General features: G+C 57.1%; 2 protein-coding genes across 3 annotated transcripts in view; one reads left to right on the top strand and one right to left on the bottom strand.

The window, feature by feature from the left end:
- Positions 1–8,374: 8,374 nt before the first annotated feature.
- FZD9 (frizzled class receptor 9) lies at positions 8,375–10,440 on the top strand. Its single transcript, XM_084299446.1, has one exon. The coding sequence runs from the start codon at positions 8,392–8,394 to the stop codon at positions 10,141–10,143; it is 1,752 nt and encodes a 583-aa protein (XP_084155572.1). The 5' UTR covers positions 8,375–8,391; the 3' UTR covers positions 10,144–10,440.
- Positions 10,441–15,276: 4,836 nt separating this feature from the next.
- BAZ1B (bromodomain adjacent to zinc finger domain 1B) overlaps positions 15,277–17,960 on the bottom strand; it is a 53,568-nt gene continuing 50,884 nt past the window's right edge. The window contains exons 19-20 of one of the 2 annotated variants that reach the window (XM_084299709.1): positions 17,188–17,504; positions 15,277–15,596 (exon numbers count right to left, since the gene is read on the bottom strand). In XM_084299709.1, the coding sequence (XP_084155835.1) occupies positions 15,493–15,596; positions 17,188–17,504 (421 nt within the window). In that variant the 3' untranslated portion in view covers positions 15,277–15,492. Of the gene's footprint in view, positions 17,505–17,960 lie in introns of both variants that reach the window. The other variant, XM_084299708.1, reaches the window with a different exon arrangement.

Here is a 17,960-nt window from a genome sequence, read left to right as displayed (position 1 = left end):
CATGATGACAGCTGTAAGGAGGCACTACCCCAGCTTGTGAAAATCAAATTTTTCAAAAAAGAAGGAGGTGCTCTGATTACCCACCATCTGCACTGCTTTGTTTGTTTGTATTTTAAAACTTTGCATTCTTTAGTATTTTCATAAATATTTGTGTATTAGGATGTCTTTTACCAGGTGTGTGGCATGCTGCTGGTAGCAACGTCCTGCTGGGGTGCACTGCATGCTCTCAGGACCTGTAGCTGCTTGCACACACCAGTATTTGCCTGGGGCTTTAATTCTCCATTTTGGATACTCTGTGCCTGAACTTTGTCCCTGGGCCATCCCACTTGGGTCAGGTTGGGACATCCCTGAGGAGTGTCTTCAAGTGGGTATGGCACTGCCAGCGGGTGTTGGCAGGCGATCGATTTTTGCTGATCACTCATGAGTGTAAGTATCAGATGTCTGGTCAGACGGTCTCTGCCAGGCTCAATGAGGACCAGAGTGACTGGTGATAAGGAAACAATTGTTTGGGCATGAAGTCCAAAAGTCTGCAGGCAGTGAGGCAGCAAGGCAAGAAGGGTTCTGTTTTCAGTTGAATTGGAGCTGGAAATCCTCTGTCCAAAAGTGTACAAAACTCAGTGTCCACCTGGCTTGGCCAGGACATCAGTGTCAGTCCTGGCCTTGTCGGGTGCCGGAGTAATCCAGTTCCTTATTGCAGCAGCTCATCCGCAGCAGCTCAGCTCTAAGCACACTGAAATGAAGAATTGTGTGGTTATCAACTATGTGCTAAGGCTGGATGGAGATAGCAATGGAAATTGTTGAATGACCACGGTGCCCAGGTAAACAGATAAGAGACATGGCTGAAGAACTTCTCCCTGGAACAAATCTCTGGATAGGTTGGAAATGATGGTCTGAGCACACTCCACACAGAGAGGAGAAGATGAGGGAAGTACTGAAGGAAGATCTGGATGGGAGGGGAGGACATGCGTACCAGGTGGTTGGTTGAGAGCAAGAGGAGACACAACATTGGGTAGGAACTGTCAGGAAGAAGAAGGACAGTGACCTGAATGTGGGCTGACTTGGGTCATGGAAAGAAAAGAAGCAGTGTAGTACTGCGTTCCCCAGTGGCAATGAGCTCTGTTCAGTAACAGAGCATTGGGAAGGGGATGAGATCTCAGGGATGTGCACATATTCAGCTGCAGATTGCTTTTGTCTCATCTGCCTCAGTCTGAACTTTGCTGAAGGGCCTGAAGCCAGCCCAGCCCAAAAACACTGGTGGAAGCACCAAAACTCTTCCCAGGCCACCCCTGCCCCATGACAGTCTGTGGTAGCTGGGTGCTGGCCCTGGCTGCTCAGCATGGCTGCGCAGCTGGGAGAAAGGCTTCTGCCACAGGGGTGTTACAGTCTGCAGCAAGTATGAGGAGGACTCAATGATCTTAAGGGCCTTTTCCCATCTAACTGATTCTATAATTTTGTGACTTTCTGGCATGTGCACACAGGGCTGCCAAGAGGCCACCCACGCTTACAGGTAGCAGGGGAGGTTTTGGGGGCTCTGTGGGTTCAGTGCGTTCAGCTGTCACTGGGCACCTGCCTTGGTTTGGCCGAATGGGCGCTTTGGCCTACTAGGAAGTAGTAGGAAGTTAAAAGCATCTCCAGCCTAGTACAGTGTCTTGGCTATCCTCAGCTCTGTGAGGAGCTGGGTGCGAGGACAGGGCTGCTGCAGTCACTGGAGGATGAAGGAGAGGCACAAGAGTGGGGGAAGGCAGGGATGCCTGGAAGAGCCTGAAACTCTACCTGGGGAGCACGCTGCTCTGCACAGTGTGAAAGGCAAGAAAGCATAGGGATACAGACAAGGGGATGAAAGGATGGAAGGGCAGGAAGAGCATGTTCCCACTGTCCCATGCTATGCTGGGGTGCTCCCGGCAGGGTGAGACCTGGTTTCGTCTCCCCCTCTCCTGGCCCCGCCACAGGGCTCTGCCCAGCCCACGTCCTGCCTGGCTCTAAGCTGCCCCATGGTTCTCGTCTTCTCCTCTGAGCCGTATTTATTTATTTATATGGAGATGTAATAAAACTCCAGCAGGAAACGGAGGCGATTCCCTGCCATTCCCCGCAAGCAGGCCCTGGGACAGGGCGAACAAGGAGGCACATTGTGCAGTGCAGGCCCGCCTGCCAGCACTGGGCTGTGTGCGGGGCTGAGGGGCCTGGACTGGGTGAAGAAAGAGCCGAGTGTGTGCCTGCACTGGGGCCGCTGCTGACACTGGCATGCTGGGAGCACAGCCCGGTGGCACCACAGGGCTGTGGGATACGGCGTCCTGGGGAAGAGCTCCTTTTTGGCAAAGCAAGCGGGTGCAAGAGGCAGGCAGCAGAGCTGTGGATGAAAGGGCTTCTGTGCTAGCCTGGGAAGTCATCTGAGAGCACAACAGAGCCAGCTTCAAACACCATGCTTCTCCTCTGCCTGTTCTTGGTCTGCCAGGACACTGGGGAACACTGAAGGTCAGCTGTGGGGCAGACAGTCACCCCATGGCGTGGTCTGGTGGCTGTATGATCCATTGTTCCCAGAGCTCAGTCTGCTGGCAGCGAGCTTCAGTCCTCCACCAGCCTCTGTGAGGCAGCTGCTGTGAACTGCTGATGTTGCCATCAGTAGGGTTCAGAGTAAATGCCTGATGCTGAGGCCTACCTGTGTCCTGTCCTCCCTGTGGTAGGGTCTGCTGGGGTGAGCAAGAAGGCTGGGGCAGGACATAGCTCAGCCCAGCTTTCTGAGGAGGATGCTGGGGCAGGCTGGGGTCTCCAGGCCAGGCTTGTGCGTCCCAGCCCTCCAAGGAGGCTGGAAGCAGCTGGTTGTGCCACCAGCTGCATTATCAGCCACACTCACCAGCTAAAAATAGTGTCTGCAGGAAAAGCAGCCAAGGGAGATGGTGGGGGACAGCCTTATTTTCTCACCTGTCCCTGTGCTAGCCACCTCCCCATTGGGGCTCCCCCAGGGGCACCCCACTGCCATCCTGCTCTGACCCCTGAGCATGGAGGCTGGGGAGCCACCAGTCCCATGCTGCACATGGTCCCCATCCACGTGCTGGTCCCTCAGGCTCCCAGGGCTCTCAGGGGGCCAGGGCCTTGCCCTGTGCTGCCTGTCCCCAGCTGCTCTAGGGTAGGGATGGCTGCCAGCAGCAGGGCGTTTCTTCCGAGCTGTCCCATTGTGCTCTGGAGAGAGGCTGCTGTTGCTCTAACGAGGCCTGATGCAGCTGGGATGCCATCCCCCTGCCCACATCCCCTCTACTGGTAAGGATAAATCCTGTTCCTCTGCCACCCCTGGGAGCAGTGAGGGGAAGCTCAGAGCTAGCAGTGGGCACTGAGCATCCCCAACACCCTGCTGACGGAGATGAAAGAAGAGAGCACAAGGCAGGAGCAGCCTCGAGCCAGAGTCTCCATGCAGGGCTCTTAGCCTGTTCTCTCTGCCCTCATACCACGCACCCTGATCCCAGGTGTGTGTCTCAGCACCCAGTACCCTGCTTTGTCTTTTTTTACAACATTCCAATAGCACCTCTTACTGTCCAGGGCTGCACAATCTCCCTTTTAGGTGGGGAATGCAAACAAAGGACCACATCCACAGCTCCCAGCTGGGCAAGATGTGTGGCTGGCATGGGTGGAGACATGGACATACACAGAGACATGTCCTCAGCACCTTCACCTCCTCCAGCCCCAGCCAATGCATTTGCTCCCTCCAGGCTTGCATCTGGTGCAGACATGCCTGGCCTTGCCTGTGGCTCCCACTGACCTTCTTGAACATGGCTCTTGCAACTACTGAAGTTACCAAAACCACACACCAAGGGGAAAGGGGAAAAAAATCCCAAATCCTCCAGGAAATGTTTGGAAACCTTCTCTGCAGTGTGGCAGAGGCGCTGGCTCTGCTGGCTGTGAGCATGCAGTTTATGTCCCACACAGGGACAGCAGCATGGCAGGGACATCCCCTGTCCCCCTTTGCCAGGGGTCAAAGGCCATGGGGGCATTTGCAAAGAGGTTTTCTTCCCCACAATGCAGTGTTGGGTCAGGCCCTGGCTTGGCTCAAAGCTGGAAGGGCATGGATGGGGCTCTTACAGGCCCTTGGAGACCCTACAGAGCCTTTGGCATCGCTTGCCTACCCCACACCAGCCTGGCACCAGGACTGGGAGAACGTGACATCCCCTGCCATTACAGCCTGGAGAGTGAGTGTGCAGATGGAAGGTGAGTGAGACAAGGAGGGGACAAGCCCTGTCCTTTAAGGGTACATGCCAGGGCCCAGGTGTCTCAACATGCAGCCTTGCAGGGCTGTCAGGTAGTGTCTGGGGGACAGCAGGAGCCCCCAGGACGCGAGGCCATGCCCACTGCTCACTGGCTTGCCCTATGCCATGTTCTGGTGCTGCCATGTCCACAGTGTCCTTCCTAGACAGGGCTGCCTGCCCAGTGACACACGCTGTAGAGTCCCGTGAAGCCATAAAAATAGCTGCAACTTGGGAGCAGGATGAGGGGGGTTGTTAATCCGTCCCCTCCCCCCCTCCTCCCCCCGGGGCTCTCGTTGCATTGCTATAATTAATGCCTGAGTCAGGGAAGAAATGGCTTTTCCCTTCCATTGGTGCTGGCTGGAGCTGGGGCAGGGACAGTGCCACGAAACTCCAGCTGCTTCACCCACCTCCTCCTGCTGGTGCCACGTTCCTGCCCCCATTTCTTTGGTGTCTGTCCCCAGAAATCCCCAGCTTCCAGCTCCACTGCCACATGCCTACAGTGGGGAGTCTGGTGCTGAGTGGGGGGCTGCTCATGGAGGCCACAGGGTGCAGAGCATCCCATGGCCTGCTCCAGCCTGGCGGGCACATTGCAGCACACACATATACGCATTTGCCTGGCACGGGAACAGAAGGGTCCAGTCTTGGGGTTCGCTTGTGGCCACCAACACCACTGGTGCAGGGAGACCCAACCATCCACACAGGTGCCCAGGTGGGTGCCAGCCTGGGGCCCCATGAAGTACCTGATGTGGGGCACAGCCTGGTGGGGGCTCTCCCAGGATAGCCCCCTTCAGCTGCTCCCCAGCCTATCCATGCCTGGTGCTGGCATCCCTTTGAAATTGAACCAGTTGGCCTTTCACACCAGCTATTCCTGTGAAATTCTTCAGGAAGGGAAAATTGACTGGATCCCCACACGGCTGTACCCTCGTCCTCCCTCCAGCTGGTACCAAGAGCACAGGGTCCTTTGGTGCTGAGGCTTGCTCCTGGGCACAGCTGCTGGCCTGTCCTTGCTTTTTGGGCTCTAATTCCCTGCCACAGCCCCTGCCTGCGAACCTGGCACTGCAAAGAGCTGAGACCATGTGGGCAGACCTGAACCAGCTGGCAAGAGTTGGGGCAGAGGTAGCACAGAGGGCATGGGGCCCCCATGTTCCTGTGCACATGCTGCCTGCCCCTGCCAGGGCTTGATGGTGCAGCACCCCAGGCCCCTTCCCAGCTCCATCCCCCTCTCCCCCTCCATCATCCCTTCCTGTGCTCCATCACAGCCTCACCTTCTCCATCACCCCCCCTCCCCTGCTCCATCACTCCCATTGAGACTGTCCCTATCACTGGTGCCAAGGGATCCCGCCAGACCCTGTGCCCATCCATGTGGATGCTGGGGGAGGGGGGAGCATCTTGCAGCCTTTCTTTGCAGCCAGGCAGCAACATGGGATTATTTTCAACCCGTGGTCTTCCTGCCCTCCTTCTCCCTCCCCTGGCTGAGGATCTTGCACAGGTCTGCAAGCCCTGTTGACGGGAAGAAAGGAAATGGGGCAAAGCTGCTGCCAGGAACCACAGGCTCCCGGGCTCCTGTGATATGGCCTCACTCCACCAGCCTGGATGCTTCCTGGGCAGGATTTCTGTGCAGTCTCTGTGATTTCTTTATTCAAGCTATTGATATTGGATTCTCAGCCCAGGGACACTTCCAAAGCCATAAATCTGCTGTGTTGCTCTAACTGGTGCTCTTGTTTTCACTGCAAGGCTTCCAGACCTGCTGGAGACCTCGGCTTCTGTGCATGGCCATGCTGCTCGCTCTCCCAGCCATGGGCATGGTGCTTTCAGCGTGTCTAGCCCCCCCCCCTCCTCCCCCAGCAGCCCCAGTTCTCCCCACCCCTCTCAGCTGTGCCACGGGGGCTGTGCTGGCAGGTACTGGGGGGCCAGCACTGCCATCCACAGCTGGGCAGGTTGCTTACCAGTGGGCGGGCATAGTCACCACTGACTGCCTCATTAACTGTCAGTGCACCAAAAGGTCAAGATTTGGCCAAGTTTGGGCGGGGGGCAGTGGCACAGTTGTTCCCCCCTCCTGCCCCCACAGCAGGGACTGAGCCTCCATGCAGTGGGTGTGTGAGGTGCTGGGGAGGCCTCATGGATCCTCTGCTCTCCACATGGGGCCCTTGGGCCCCCTGGGCATCCCGTGGGGCACCTGAACAGGGTGGGGGGCTTCCCAGGGTGTCACCCTGGAGTGCAGGGCGGAGTTGAGCAGTGGCCACTGCTCCGCATTGAAGGGAGCCCCCTGACTCTGAAAATCCACGTGTTGCTCTTGGCTGGGCTGCAGCACCCCCTGCCAAGAGCAACAGTTTTACATATTAAAGCAAAATTAAATTAAAAGACATTTATTTGTGAGTTCGCCTCCCCCCCCCCCCCCCCATTAACCCTTCACAGTCCAGGCAGCAGCTCTGGGAGCTGCAGGGGCAGCAAGAAGTGTCCAGATAGATTTTTTTTTCCTTTTGCACAACCCCACTGGATGAACGTGCAGGAGGACCCAGTGTCAGCAAAATGGGAGGTGGCTCAGGCAAGACGGCGCTGCAAAGGCTCAGGCACCCTAAGGCCCTGCCAGCCGCCTCCTGTGGGCACTGCTGTGCCCGCTGCACACCCAACCCCCTGCTGGGCACTCAGAGCTGTTTTCTGACTCGTGGTTCTTGCCATGTCATGTTTCCAAGTTTTTCTTAGCAAATGGGTCTATAAAGGGATGCTGGGTTTGCCTGAGCTGCAAGAAGCCGGGAGCTGGGCTTTGGGGTGTAGGGTGCCCTGAAGTGGTGGCAGTGCCACCCTTGGGTCCCTCACCCTACGTGGGACACACAGCTCAGACATGGGGCCACATCTTGGAGTGGCCGAAAGGGAGGAGGAGACAAGAAAAAGACAAGGGACCCCAGGGACATGTCTTGTACCCATTATGCTGGTGCCACCCTAACTCAGCCACAGCATCATTCCTGGGGACATGGTTGTTCCTGCCAAGTGGACCATGGGTGTGGATTTGCCCCCAAATCTGTCCTGCAGCAGGGAAGAGGAAAAAAAAAAAAAAAGCCAACGACACATGCCCATTTCTTGGAGCACACAAGGAGAAGTGTGGCATACCTTACCCAAGGCACGGATGGCCTGAACCTGGGTGCTGTTGAGTGCCAGCTGGGTGTGCGAGCCAGTGCTTCCTGAGAGTAACCCCAAGCCGATGGGACACGGCTCCAGTGAGCACCCCGCTATCGCTTTTCCCTGATTGTCATCTCCCAGTGGCACCAGAGCTGGGCGAGCAGTTGCCCTGTGATAGAAGGAAATTCCAGCACTCTGCTTATCTCCCACACTGTTATAGTAACTGATAAGCGGCTCCCATGGAATTTCCTTATATCACAGAATTGGGTATGTTTAAATAATACACTGCTGGAGTGTCAGCGTGTGGATGGCGATTAGGAGCAGCGCTGACAGCCTGTTATTTCGTTACTAAATAAACAGCGGGGCTCAGCGCTGTCTGCAGGAATGCCTGGGAACAGCGCTGCGCCCCGGCGCCAGCCCGCACCCCGTGCGCCGCGGGCACCCCCGGTTGCTGGCCCCGCTCCCGGCGGGCGTCCCGGGGACCCCGCCTGCATCGCGCCGGCTAACGGTACTGCCCCGCTGCGCCCGCGGGGCTGCTCTCCCGGCAGCCCCTCCCGAGCGATGAGACCGGGCCACCGGCCGGCCCCCCCCGGCGCCCTTGCCCGGGCGGCACCGGAGCCCCTCCCGGGGACGCCGGGGCGGCCGCGGCACCGGCCGCGGGGCTGGCTCCCCCCCGCCGCCTCGGGCGCGGCTCCCGCGTCCCCCGCGCCCCCAGGCGCGCGCGGGCCGCCCTCGCCCCCCACGCGCCGGCGGAGGCGCGGCCCCGTCCCCGTGCCCGCCCCGGGGGCGTGGCGGCGGCGCGGGGCGGGCGGTGCTGTCCCGGGCCGCCGCCTTGCGCGGGGCTCGGCGGGGCTCGGCGCGGCGCGGGGCGGCCGCCGCATGGGGCGCGGGGCGGCGGCGGCGGGCGGGGGGCGCTGCCCCGGGGCGGCGCCGCCGCGGCAGCGAGCGGCCGGGCCGGGGGCCCGGGGGCGGCGGAGGGCGCGGGCGGGCCGGGCCATGGCGGCGCTGTAGCCGCGGGGCCGGGGCCGGGGCCGGGGCCATGGCGGCGCTGCGGCTGCGGCTGGCCCTGTCGGTGCTGTGGCAGCTGGCGGCCGCCGGCCGCGGGCTGGAGCTGGGCGCGCTGGAGGCGGCGCGGGGCCGGGCGGCGCGGTGCCAGCCCGTGGACATCCCCATGTGCCGCGGCATCGGGTACAACCTGACCCGCATGCCCAACCTGCTGGGACACGAGAGCCAGCGCGAGGCTGCGCTGAAGCTGCACGAGTTCGCGCCGCTGGTGGAGTACGGCTGCCACGTCCACCTGCGCTTCTTCCTCTGCTCCCTTTACGCGCCCATGTGCACCGACCAGGTGAGCGCCAGCATCCCCGCCTGCCGCCCCATGTGCGAGCAGGCCCGCCATAAGTGCGTCCCCATCATGGAGCAGTTCAACTTCGGCTGGCCTGAGTCGCTAGACTGCGGCAAGCTGCCCACCAAGAATGACCCCAACGCCCTCTGCATGGAGGCCCCCGAGAACGCCTCGGCTGCTGAGCCCCACAAGGGCCAGGGCATGCTGCCTGTGGCACCCCGGCCCTGGCCACCGGGCACTGCTGAGGGCCGGGGGCCCGATGGGCTGGGGGCCTGCGACAACCCCGAGAAGTTCCAGTATGTGGAGAAGAGCCTCTCCTGTGCACCCAGGTGCTCCCCTGGGGTGGATGTCTACTGGTCCCGGGAGGACAAAGACTTTGCCTTCATCTGGATGGCTGTCTGGTCTACCCTCTGCTTTGTCTCCACTGCTTTCACCGTGCTCACCTTCCTGCTTGACCCGCACCGCTTCCAGTACCCTGAGAGACCCATCATCTTCCTCTCCATGTGCTACAACGTCTACTCAGTGGCCTTTATCATCCGCTCGGTGGCAGGGGCTGAGAACATCGCCTGCGACCGGGAGAATGGGGAGCTCTACATCATCCAGGAGGGACTGGAAAGCACGGGCTGCACCATCGTCTTCCTCATCCTCTACTACTTCGGCATGGCCAGCTCGCTCTGGTGGGTCATCCTCACACTCACCTGGTTCCTGGCTGCTGGGAAGAAGTGGGGACACGAGGCCATCGAAGCCCACAGCAGCTACTTCCATATGGCTGCCTGGGGCATCCCAGCTATGAAAACCATCATCATCCTCACCATGCGGAAGGTGGCAGGGGATGAGCTGACAGGGCTGTGCTATGTGGGGAGCATGGATGTCAGCGCCCTGACTGGTTTTGTCCTCATCCCACTCTCCTGCTACCTGGTCATCGGCACCTCCTTCATTCTTACAGGCTTTGTTGCCCTCTTCCATATCCGGAAGATCATGAAGACAGGCGGTACCAACACAGAGAAGCTGGAGAAGCTGATGGTGAAGATCGGTGTCTTCTCTATCCTCTACACTGTCCCGGCCACCTGCGTCATTGTCTGCTACTTCTATGAGCGGCTGAACATGGATTACTGGAACCTCAGGGCCCTGGAGCGTGGTTGTGTGCCCCTTCCTGGCCGGCGTGCAGCCAACTGTTCCTTGGAGACCTCGGTGCCCACCGTGGCTGTCTTTATGCTAAAGATTTTCATGTCACTGGTGGTGGGCATCACCAGTGGGGTGTGGGTATGGAGCTCCAAGACGCTGCAGACCTGGCAGAGCCTGTGCAACAGGAAGCTGGGCATGAGGACTAGGGGCAAGCCCTGCAGTGGGGTCAGCTGCAGCGGGGTGCACTGCCACTACAAAGCCCCGACGGTCATGCTGCATATGACCAAAACAGACCCGTATCTGGACAACCCAACGCACGTCTAGAGCAGGGTCTGCTTCTCCCTGGGGACGGCATGCTGGGAGAGCGAGTGTCACGGGTAAGGGACGGGGGAGTGCAGTGGAGCCTCCCGGGAGTCCACGCTGGAGCGGGAGCTGCTGGGTGCAGGGAAGGGGCGAGGGCAAAGGCAGAGTGGCAGGAGAGTGAATACACACTGGTTTGGGGGTGATGAGGTCTGCGGGACCCGAAGGGAGCTCCCTGGGCACCACTCGACCCTGACAAGTAGCTGCTTTTTCCTAGAGATTGTTTTGTTTTTGTTGCTGTTGCCAAATCCAGTGACTGTTCTAACGCTTTCTTTGGGGGGGTAGAGGGGAGGGCAGCAGGGGCTGGGGCAGGAAGGGGAATAATCCAGTTTGTGTTTATTTAATTCTGTAATTTATTTTAGATTTTTTTTTTAATCATTAGCTGCAAGGAATGGAAAAAACAATAAACCCTGGATGTGTTATTTCAAACTGAGCCTCATGCTGTTTGGAGGAATTTGAGGGGGTTGAGAACAACCACATGGGAGCCCCCAGGCTTGGAAGGAGCTGAGGTGGCAGACCAGGGGCCATGGTCCCCGGGGATGGGCAGTATGATGGGTGCATGACTGGCAGCCTCTTCCCAGGCTGCAGGGGAGCGTCCCCTCTGCCGTGGTTGGGACCGGTCACCCCATGCCCTTCTTCAGCATCCCAGGTGCTGGGCTGGGGTGGGCACCTGGGGGCTCCCTGCACCCCACACCTGGCATGGTGACCCTCAGCATGGGGAGCATACTGCTCCCTCTGTCTGGCTTAGCCCCACTCAGCACTGTGGCTTCTCCATGTCTGGGCTTGGCGCCTGCTGCCTCCTACTGCAGGTTTCTTGTGTTGCCCTGATGAATAATCTTTTCCATTCTGTTGCTCGGTAGGTGATTCGTGTTGGTACCATGAGATGCTGGGGTGTCTGTGCCAGGTGGGGGGGCTCGGGGCACAAGCAGGACCTGTGGGGCAGTGCAGTGTCCAGGCAGTGTGGCTGGTTGGGAGCTAGGGTGCTGGGCTCGGGGTGGGGGTGGGAAAGGGCTTGGCTTTGATGTGCCAAACAGAAGCCTGAGGTGTGGGTAATGGAAACTTCTGGGCAGCTTTATTTATCCCATGCTCCAGTTACAATCCCATCTCGCCTTCCCCATTGTCAGGAGGGAAACTCAAGCCTCAGCTGGTGCTCGTCATGGCTTCTTGTGGGGCGGAGCTGGGGGCTGTCTGCACCACACTGTGGGCAGGGTGGAGTGGCTGGGGCACTGGGTGCACTGCCAAGCCTGGCTCGGGGTAGCTCTGCTGGGACTCGGGCCCAGGGGCTGCTGCCCCGCGGAGGGAACCAGGGCACGGCTCATTGCAGCGGAGGGCAGCACTGCTCTAGGCCTGCTGGGCTGGGCTGTGTCTGGTCTGTGCCTGGCACCAGTGGGGAGCTGGGCTCAGACCTCTTCATCTTAATTAGCCAGCATGGGGCCTTCCCGTCCCTCTTTCAAGAGCAACAAGTCTGTGAGTGAGCCTCCTTAGCACACCCAGGTTAGCACCAGCTCCGACAAAGGCCTTGAGATCAGAGCCCTGACAAGAGCTGCGAGCTCAGGAAGCTGCTTGTGGGGGCAGCCATTTCCCCTCCCCACATCCCCTCTGTATAGGTCTCCCCACTGCCAGCCCCAGCAGGGCCAGGCTAACAACATGTGCTTAGCATGAGAGCAGCCCTTGTACCCTAACCCAGTCACTGGGAGGCTTCCTCATCCCTGCCAAGCACCCTTGGGCAGAGGCAGGGGCTAGTGCTGACCCCAGCCTGTCCTGGTCCGCCTGTCTTACTGCCACCCTGCAGAAGGCTGCTGCAGGATTGAAAGAGACAGGCAGAGCTTGGCCGAGGGAGCTGCACCCTTTGCCCAGCTGTAGTTGGAGGAGCAGTGGCAGGGGCCCATGGCCAAGGGCCAGCTGTGAGCAGCCAGCCCTAAGGCTGCAGCACGGATGGGTTACGCAGCCCCAGCCCCTTGCCTGCTGCAGCCGCTGAGCTCAGCAGGGCATTGTGTGCCAGGGTCGTTGGTGTGACTGATGAAACAAAGTGCCTTTAATCTATCCCCCCACCAGTGCTGGGGGGACTGGGACACTGGGAGAAGGTGAGTGATACTGTCCGCCACCCCCAGGAGTTGGTGCTGCTGTCAGCCACACCTGAGCAGAGCTGGAGACAGCACTGACATGCAGTTGCTGGCATGCAGCTCCTGTGCAGGGGCCCTGTGGTGCTAGGGCATCCCTTGGCACCCAGTGGTGGGTGCCCTGAAGCTGGGACGTCTTCTTGTGACGCTGGAGCCCAGCAGGTGCTGAGCAGGCAGGTCCCACTCCCATTCCCAGGCTGGTCACAGTGGTCCCAGGCCAGGGACCCCCATGTTGTTACCCCTGCTGCAGGGCTTGGGTGGGTGGGGTTGTAGCCTCCTGGGATCTCTGGCCTGCCATGGAGGGTCTGTTTGGGCAGATAAAAGGGCCATGACCTGGGGCAGGAGAGTCAATATTGGCTCCAGGACAGGCTCCAAAGTCCAGCACAGGGAGCTGGGCAGTGGGCAATTCACCCGGGTGCCACATGCCTGCACCAGAGGTGCAACCCATGAACCAGCCATGCTGCTACTAAGGGTCTTTCCAGACCTCTGGTGTGCAGGGAAGCATGTGGTGCCAAGGCCCAAGCTGGCTCAGCGCAGCAACAGCATGAACACAGACACACAGCACAGCAACAGCAGCAGTCCATGTTCCACCTCCTTGGGTGGCTTGTGGAGTCTGGTGGGGACACCCTGCCCTTGAGCACCCTGGTGCTTGCCAAATATCTCACTGCCTCTCAAGCACTCACCCAGATAAGTGCATGCTGCTGGGCCCCAGCTATCACACAGTGGTGGAGCTGCCGGCGCCTGACTACTGCCTGCTATCAGGCCCAGCAGCCCAGCTGGCTCCACTGCAGGCCCCAGGAGCTCAGCAGGGCTGGCCCTGCTAGTGCCACAGAGCCAGACCAAGCTGGAGATGCCCCTCTGACCTACCTTCTGCTGGGGACCCTGCCTTTGTCACAGCAGCTCTCAACATCGTGGCACAGACCACTTTGGTGTCACTGCTTTTCTGCAGCTCCTCAAGCCCAGGGTGTGCTGGGGAGAATCAGCTGTCCATGCCCCCACACCCCCAACTCACCCCAGACCCTGCAGGCCATCTCCCCTCCCTACTTGGAGCAGCCACAAACACAACCAAACCATAGCAACCCCCCCAAACCACTTGCCAACTCTTGTGCACTCAGCCCTCACAGGATGCGAGCTGAAGCTGGTCTGGTTTTAAAGACCAGGCCGAGCTCGGCCCTGTCCCATCCCCACAGGGAGCCCTTCTGCTTGCCTGTCACAACTGCCTGAGGCACAGGAGGCAAGGCTTCAGAGGCTGAGGCCACCCCAAAGTCCTGGCCCAGGCTCCTGCTCCCCAGCACTCCTGGAGCTGCAGACATTATCGCCCCTGCCCCACAAAACAGGAAGGTCCCGGGTCCCTTCAGCAACAGAAATAAATTCTCTGTGCTCTGAAAAGGTGCTAAAAAAATCCCAAGTCACACGGACCATTAGTTGCTTAATATTAATCATTAAGCTTCAAGGAAGCTGAGATGGGACCCAGGCAGAGGGTCCTTGTAAGCCACTCCCTGAGGCCACGCTGCAGTTCCAGAAGACGCAGGCATCCCCAGCCCTGGTTTGTCACCCAGAGCAACAGTGGGTGCAGCTGGGACTGCCATCACCCACCAGCCTGCAGCACCAGGGGTGCCACAGCTGCCTGCCAGCACAGAGCAGGGACAGCTATTTATAGGACACTAATGCCATGCAGGAGCTGCTATAAAAAGCGAATCTCAGAAAAGGTCTTATAGCAGATGCTGGTGTGAGATCTCCACACTGAGGCCTGGACCCATCCCAGCTTGAGTCATGCTCTGGTTCACCCAGGTCCTGTTGCACATCCAACAGGCAGAACCTTCGCTTGTGGTGTGGGGATGAGGCTTCTCTGAGGAAAGCATTATTTCTCTCTTGTCAGTAATCTGAAAGCCCACAAAGCCCTGGAAGGAGGAAGGGGTCTAAAGCCCGCTCAGCCCAGCAGATCTGGACCCCACTTGGCTCAGATCAGCTCCTGAGCACTCCCAGCTCTGCTCCTAAATATTCAGGACAATGGCAATGCCCAGGAAGGCATCACACCTCTGACCTTATGACACTGGTAGAAGTACAAACTTTGACCAACACCTTCATTGTATAGCTGACTGGTTGTACATCAGCAACAACTGGTTACTTGGCCTCATGCTGAAGCATGGCAGAGCAGCATCCCACTCACACTGGGAAAGAGCTGATGGCTCCCCTTGGGAGCCATGCTTTTCAGACACAGCAGGAACAGTCCTCACTGATCTCTGAACTGCAGCAAACAGGGCTGTGGTTACAAAATGCACATTAACAGACCTAGGGAGGAAGTTTTGATGGCAATCCAGCCACACAATGCTGAGGTGAAAGAGCAGTTATTTAGCTCCCCTCATCACTCCCTTTTAGTCCCTTCAGAACAACCCACAGTGCCATGATGCAGTAAAGAGCCCCGCATCTTGCTGCAGGAGCAATATCTGCAGTCCAAAGGAAGAGAACGGAGTGAAAGGGGCAGCCAGCTCAAGGACTGCTCCCTCCTGACCCTTTCACTGTCCAGGAGGAAAAAGAACACATCCCCTTGTCTTTGGGGAGGACAATCAATAGGGCCAGCTCAAAGCACACACCTCCATGCCAGCAAATAACCTTCTGCCCAGCAAAGCTTAGGAAAAGGCATCGTGCAAAGACAGCCCCATCACAGAAATGGTAACAGCAGCACAACCCACCTGTCTGAGCAGGTACACCACCTGGACCAGAGGCACAGACCAAGAGCTGGTATAACCAAATGTGAGCAGAGCTCAGCCTAGAAGATGGTTCTACAGAGTTGTAAGCTGACCTAACCCAGACTCAGTGCTCCTTTGATCCTTTTCTCTGTGCCTCCTTTTTCCCTCCAGAATTAAGACAGCTGTATCACTTCTGATGCAGGCTCTGAGGAAAGCAGAGCTCTGTGGAACATGAGATGTCTCAGTCTTGCACAGAGGGCACCTACAAAGGACTTGATGCAAGCCAGTTTTACAAACACAAGTACATAATGTTTATTTTTTAACTTTCCAATTTATTACAAGTACAGCCCTTAGCAGACCACCCCTCCCGCCACAAATGACATTTATTTTTAAAAAACATACAGTTCCAAAGGTTTCACTGTGTAGGACCTGCAGAAAATGTTCTCTATTAATAGGACAAAACATAGCCTCTGAAGGGGACGTGCGAAATACAAACGTCAGTGCTATTCTGTGGGGCATGGAGCTGAGGCTGGGGAGAGGGGAAGAGGGAAGTGGCTGGAAACCTGTCTAGTCTCAACAGCCATCAGTCCAGAACTGAAACAAATACCTGTTAATAAAAAAGTTCACAAAACTAGGCTGCAATTTTTTAATCGAGGATCTCAATTTTATTCTCAAATCACAGGAGCCATAACAGCTGCTTTTGTTTTTCTGTGTTACAAAACCAGTATAGAACAGCACTGTGACTAGTTCGTTCTAAACTGAAGAATTCTATAATAAAAAGTTCAAGCCTTAATTGTATGATCAAAACCTGTAATGATGGAGAGGGAGAGGTGATTAAAGAACATTATTTTCTTAGAGAAAAGTCAGTATCCCAAGTAGCAGAACCCACTGCTGGGGCCATGGCAGAGCAGCCTCCCAACAGGATAGAGCTTCCCCACTGGTCAGCCTGTGTGGGACGGTCCTCATGGTGCTGGGGGGGTGCAAGAGAGGTGAGCTAGGGAAGGTGTTACTACAAAAGGAGATGAGAGCATGGCTAGAGAGGGACTGGGAAACCCCCACCAACAAGTCCCCCAGTGTAACTCCAGCTACTGATAGGAAAATGAGTTTTCAGAGGAGGGAAAATATACAGCAAACACAATTTGATATAAACTGTACATGTGCCAAAGCAAGACAACAGTATCTTACAGATGTTCTTTATACAAGATCACAGCTAGAAACAAGCCACTTTTAATAACTAGAAAATTATTTTAAAAAGTTACACAGAACATGTTTCTGCTGTTCCCCTTGCCCTGGAGTGCCCTACAGGGTGTGCAGAAAGACATGCTCTCTGGTATACTTCTGGCACTAGGTTCATCCAAAGGGCTACATGATTGTGTGCTGTTCAAGGTGAGCAGGGAAACCAACTGCCTATTCTCTGCAACTTATGTGTGGAGAGCTGATCTCAGAAGAACTCTTCAGAGCACAACCTCCAGAGATTGCTCCCCAAGGGTGAGGGGGAGTGGGGGGGGGTGGGGAGCAAGAGCACCTTGAAGCCAATTGTATTAGGATGCTGGTGAAAGCTGTGTCTCTATAAATTTAAGTGCTTGCTCGCCCTACACAACCCTTCAGTGGGGGCTCAAAATTAATACCATATAAATATATACATACAAGAACTAGCAGCCCATTGGCCTGATCACACTCAGTCTATCTGTGAAGCAGTAAGATCCCTCCCTACACTAGCTCAAGGCTGGTTTCACATCACAGGCAGCAGACAGCAGAGGTTCCACCATGCTCCAGTGCTGGCTGCTTGCAGAGTGGAAGAAGTGGCTCGTTCCAAGAAAGCCAAGAGCGCCCAAGCTAGATCGGGCTTCACACACTTTGGCTAGGCCTTTCCCTTGCCCTCCCACCTTCCCCTCCTAGCAGGACAGACATGTATGAGCTTTGTGTATTTTGTAGGAAGCAGTTAAGTCATCTCCGCTCACTCAATGGATGACCAAATATTTGAGGAAATTGCAGAAAAAATAAAGCTAGGACAGGCCAAAGGAAAGGCTGTATTAATAGAGAAGTGCCTGCTGCTTCTTAACTCCCTTCAGACAACCCATCCTGCTGCCCAGCAGCACCAGAAGGCCTGCTCCAGCTCTGGCTCTCCCCCTAGTTCCCTCCCATCCCTCATTTCTTCCTTTTCCGCCCCCGGGAATGTTCAAGGGGCTCTGACTCACTGTCGCCTTCCTGCTCCTCCAGTCCCTGGCACCTGGCAGAGAGCTTCTTACGTTTCCTGCGTGCATACGTGTGGCCAGGAAGGTGCTTGTGCACCATGTCGATCAAACATTGTTCTGTCTTCTCCAGGCAGGACAGTACATGACTCCCATTCTGATTGTAGCACTCAGCATTGGAGAACACCTGTTTGATGTCAGAGAGGAACTCCTGCACCGAGCGGTAACTGCCACAAGAGCACTTGCTCTGCATAGTCTGGAAGTCCATAGGGTTGCTGATGACCTCAAAGTAATCTTCGGCTTCTTCTGTGGTCACTGGCTCCCTGACGAACGAAGAGCCACAAAGATTGGAGGAAAATGACGGGCCCTGGCACTGTGCAGTGCAGAGCTGTGGAGGTGTGAACCACCCCCACCCCCTTTGCTGAGCAGTAGCCCCAACCTGCACCCCCTGCAGTGCCATAGCAAACCCACAAACCTCAACAGCACTACAGTGTTAGCCCTGTGCTGGCTGCAGTGCTGAAGACAGGAATGACAGCAGCTCATCCTGCTGCCCAGAGTACTGGCCCAGGCATAGGGACTGGTACATGGCAGGTAAGGCTATTTTGTCTCAGTCAAGCCTCCTACAGAGCACCTGCAAATCCTGGGGGCTGCAGAAAGCACTGATCCCATCCTCCCCTCTCTGGCTCATAGCCTACCACCCTCTGTTATGCCACCTCAGAAGGGCCCCAGGTCTTCAGTCCAGCAGAGGACTGAGAGTATGGTGATTTCTACTGGAGCAG

The sequence above is a fragment of the Netta rufina genome, assembly GCF_964035555.1.
Source record: "Netta rufina genome assembly, chromosome: 21".
NCBI classification, from domain to species: Eukaryota; Metazoa; Chordata; class Aves; order Anseriformes; family Anatidae; genus Netta; species Netta rufina.
This window is presented reverse-complemented; position numbering and strand designations above follow the sequence as displayed.

Bases quoted from the DNA above. Each gene is read 5' to 3' on its own strand.
- FZD9 (XM_084299446.1), top strand. From the start codon at position 8,392: ATGGCGGCGCTGCGGCTGCGGCTGGCCCTGTCGGTGCTGTGGCAGCTG.